The following is a 3,280-nucleotide window of genomic DNA, read 5'->3' as shown; positions in this document are numbered from 1 at the left end:
TGCTGCTGCTGCAACACGACAGCTGCCCTGGTGTGGGATCAATAAAGTTTAATCCAATCTAACCTGTTCATTATTGTTATTAACATTTTTGTTTAGATGATGGAGTCCCCCGAGGCCATTAAAATAAATGTTTTATTATCAATCTAATTCATTAACGTTTTATCAGATAGCTGTGATTTAAAAAACAAAACAACTAAAAAACAAAAACATTTCCCCAGACATGAAGCGTTCTGTTCTTTTTCTTAATTTTTTTAATTAGTTTAACTTGACAATAAAAAGTAATTTCCGATAGTTCATATTCCGATAGTTTGTTTTTAACCACAGCAAAATGGCTGTTACAGAACATTCTGGATAATTCACACCTTGTTGACACGGTGTGCGTAAGCTCAGGTGGAACACAAACGATTTCTCTGTGCTGTTGTTCATGCTGTTCCCACAGTTTATCTGAGATTCAGTTCAGTGGCATCAAACTGGACACAGAAACGTTGCTCCGATACTTTCAGTCTCACTTTTATTTGTAAAATATTCACAATGGAAAGAAATAGGCATTGTCGTGGCACTGGCTTCACAGAGGCTCACAGCACTAACAAACACACAGTGTATTTAGTGCACATGCATCATGCTAGACCCCAAGCCCCGTTGACAACCACGTATTCGTTGTGTGGTTGTGATATGTAAAACGTCTCCGTCGGCGCGCGGTCGTACTTGAAGTTGAGACTGGTTCGTTCAGAACAACCACAGTTCAGACACGGTTTTCTGCAGGCTCTGTCAGGCTGATAAACTAAACACAGAACTATTAAACCAACTACACACACTTGGCCCACTTAAACATTTACACACGCGCGCACACTCGCACACACACACAGAGTGCGTAGTAAAAAGCTGAATGGCACGACAGTGCACGATTGTGAATGCTTCTGCAGCAGGAGCTGTGATGACGCTGCAGATGGTGACGAGCTTCACGTACACGTTGGCTTTTCCGTAATGAAGGATTGAACTGCGGTTTTGTGAGTTTTTTTGCACACCTATTTGAGAAATAATAAAACACTACATCGACCCCACTCGATCTGCGTTCTGAAAAATACCACCTCACAAAGCGGCGCACGGTCGGCGCCATTCGCCGCGTTAAGTCAACACTGGTGCTGTAAGGATATTAAAGGGACAGTCTAGGTTTTTTTTTGAAGTGCCGTTGCTTGAGGTATGATTTCAGCCACCACACAGGCTGTGTCGAGTTGTAGCTCAACACCAGACAGGTTGGTTGCCAGTACTTTGCAAAACCACATAATAAGTGACCTTGTTCTGGACTAGTGACCTGTCGTGGGGGAACCCAGCCTTTCAGCTGATTGGTTTTTTTTTTCCTCTCTTTTGCGTGTGTGCTGCTGCCTCTTTGAAAAAGTCTGTGTCACATGTAAATACAAATAGAAAAAAATCTTTAAAACATGTAGGTAATAGTCTAACACTGAGATAGTGATGTATGTGTCAGTGGATAAAAAAACACTACGTGTGTTGTGATGTAGGACCACATGAAGTCTTCTAAAAAGAGTTCTTCAGTCAGATAACACTAAAGGCAGGATATAGTGACAAACATACAGTGTATAGTGTGATATTCTATACTTGAGCACTCGTTTTTTTTTTTTAGTAGTATTTTTTCCGTTTGTGCCTAATATGGAAAAACACATTATTGTCTGTGAATGTTTTGTCTCACACTTGTTTTCCAGGACATTTCGTTCTGACTCATGACATCAGTTCTTACATTGCGTCAGTTCCTCATTCAACCACACTTCAAAAAACCCCACACCCTACCTTTAATAACATCCACCCGGTTTTACACTGCCACCCGATACATATAACATGATTTCAAGCCGCAGTACCTTACATCAGCAGAGTGGAAATGAAATCAGGCTCTACTCTTTTCTCTGTCTGTCACTTCTTCTTCCCTTTTTCTGCCACCGCTCTACTTGACAAAGTGCAGGGCCTCAGCTGCCACCACCGATCCTTTGCTGCTGTCTAGGCTGGTGATCAGCTTGAAGCTTGATTTGAGTGCAAGCATCACCGTCTCTAATTTAAGACAATCAAGCGTGCACAAGAACGTGCTGTCCTCCTTCAGGACCAGTCTGGAGCCGGACTCTGACTTGATGAAATGGCGGAACTGGATCACGTTGGACGAGACCTCAAACTCTTCGGGAAAGCCATCCAGCCGACTCTTGGAGATTTGCACCAGTCGCCCTTTGACCTTCTCAATGAAGGACGCGTCGCTGCAGTACACTTTGAGGCCCTGCGATCGCTCGTGGCTGTCAGTCACCTCTAAAAATGCCGGTTCCCGTTGGGCGGCCCTCTGAGTCTCCCAGTCGACGACCGCCTCTGCCAGTTCACTCAGGTGGTAGAAGTTAGCCTCTCGTCGCAGGAGCCCAGCCTCGCGGAAGTCGTCGGGTAGTTGGAGCTCTCCGGTCCGTAGGTAGTTGAGCACATGGCGGAAAACTGGACCGTCCCGGTCAATGAAGGGGTTGCCCATGGAGTCGGTGTGCTGGACCGCCTTCTTACCGTTGGCCAACTCTTCAAGAAAGGAACCCTGGTGCTTTGAGAGAGTGACCCGGTGGGCGGTGTAGAGGAACCCTCCGACATTGAGCGTGATGGTCCCGGACGACGGCTTCTTGAAGCTCTTGCTGGGCTGCAGCAGGTCTGGATTGATGTGCCTCAGTTCACTTTCCATCCTTCCAAAGTTCCATTCCATTCTGGAGTGACCGTCTCCAGCCTCTGACCAGCCTCCTCAGAGCTGGAGTGTCTGACTGCGTGTGTGTACTTGTGTGTGTGTGTGCGTGTGCAGCACCAGTAAAGTCAGTGTTTCTCTTTCTCTCTCCCTCTCTCTCTTTTCACTGTCTCCTCCTCTTTGACTCCCTCTCTGTTTTCCCCTCTCTCTCTCTCTCTGTCTCTCTCTTTTGGACCGAGCTGTTCTAGTCCTGTCTTGCTGCCGAGGAACTGAAAATGTGTTGTCAGCTGTCAGGTAGTGAGTGAATGTGTCTGAGAGTGTGTGATGGTGGAGACAGAGTCCTGTCTGACAGAAGAGCTGCGCTGGAGTGGGAGCTGAGAACAGACTGGCTCTCTGTGCCGATTGGTTTCCCCTCCCCTCTCGCTCGCTCTCTTTTCTCTCTCTCTCTCTCTCTCTCTCTCTCACTCTGTCTCACTCTGTCTCTGGGGTGGATGGGCAGACAGCACATATACAAGAAATAGAGAGAGAGAGAATGTGTGTGTGTGAGAGAGAGCACATGGGAGAAGATCACAA

General features: G+C 46.4%; 2 protein-coding genes across 7 annotated transcripts in view; one reads left to right on the top strand and one right to left on the bottom strand.

The window, feature by feature from the left end:
* Positions 1–3,280, top strand: part of LOC103392281 (general transcription factor IIF subunit 2) — a 31,887-nt gene that overhangs the window by 12,514 nt on the left and 16,093 nt on the right. The window lies entirely within an intron of this gene.
* kctd4 (potassium channel tetramerization domain containing 4) lies at positions 493–3,193 on the bottom strand. The gene has a single exon (XM_008328847.3). The coding sequence runs from the start codon at positions 2,729–2,731 to the stop codon at positions 1,955–1,957; it is 777 nt and encodes a 258-aa protein (XP_008327069.1). The 5' UTR covers positions 2,732–3,193; the 3' UTR covers positions 493–1,954.

The sequence above is a fragment of the Cynoglossus semilaevis genome, chromosome 16 (genome assembly GCF_000523025.1).
Source record: "Cynoglossus semilaevis isolate Cse_v1.0 chromosome 16, Cse_v1.0, whole genome shotgun sequence".
Taxonomy (NCBI): domain Eukaryota; kingdom Metazoa; phylum Chordata; class Actinopteri; order Pleuronectiformes; family Cynoglossidae; genus Cynoglossus; species Cynoglossus semilaevis.
The sequence above is the reverse complement of the archived record's forward strand: the minus strand, read 5'-3'. Positions and strand labels throughout refer to the sequence as shown.

Coding starts and splice junctions, on each gene's coding strand:
- kctd4 (XM_008328847.3), bottom strand. CDS start 2,731: ATGGAATGGAACTTTGGAAGGATGGAAAGTGAACTGAGGCACATCAAT.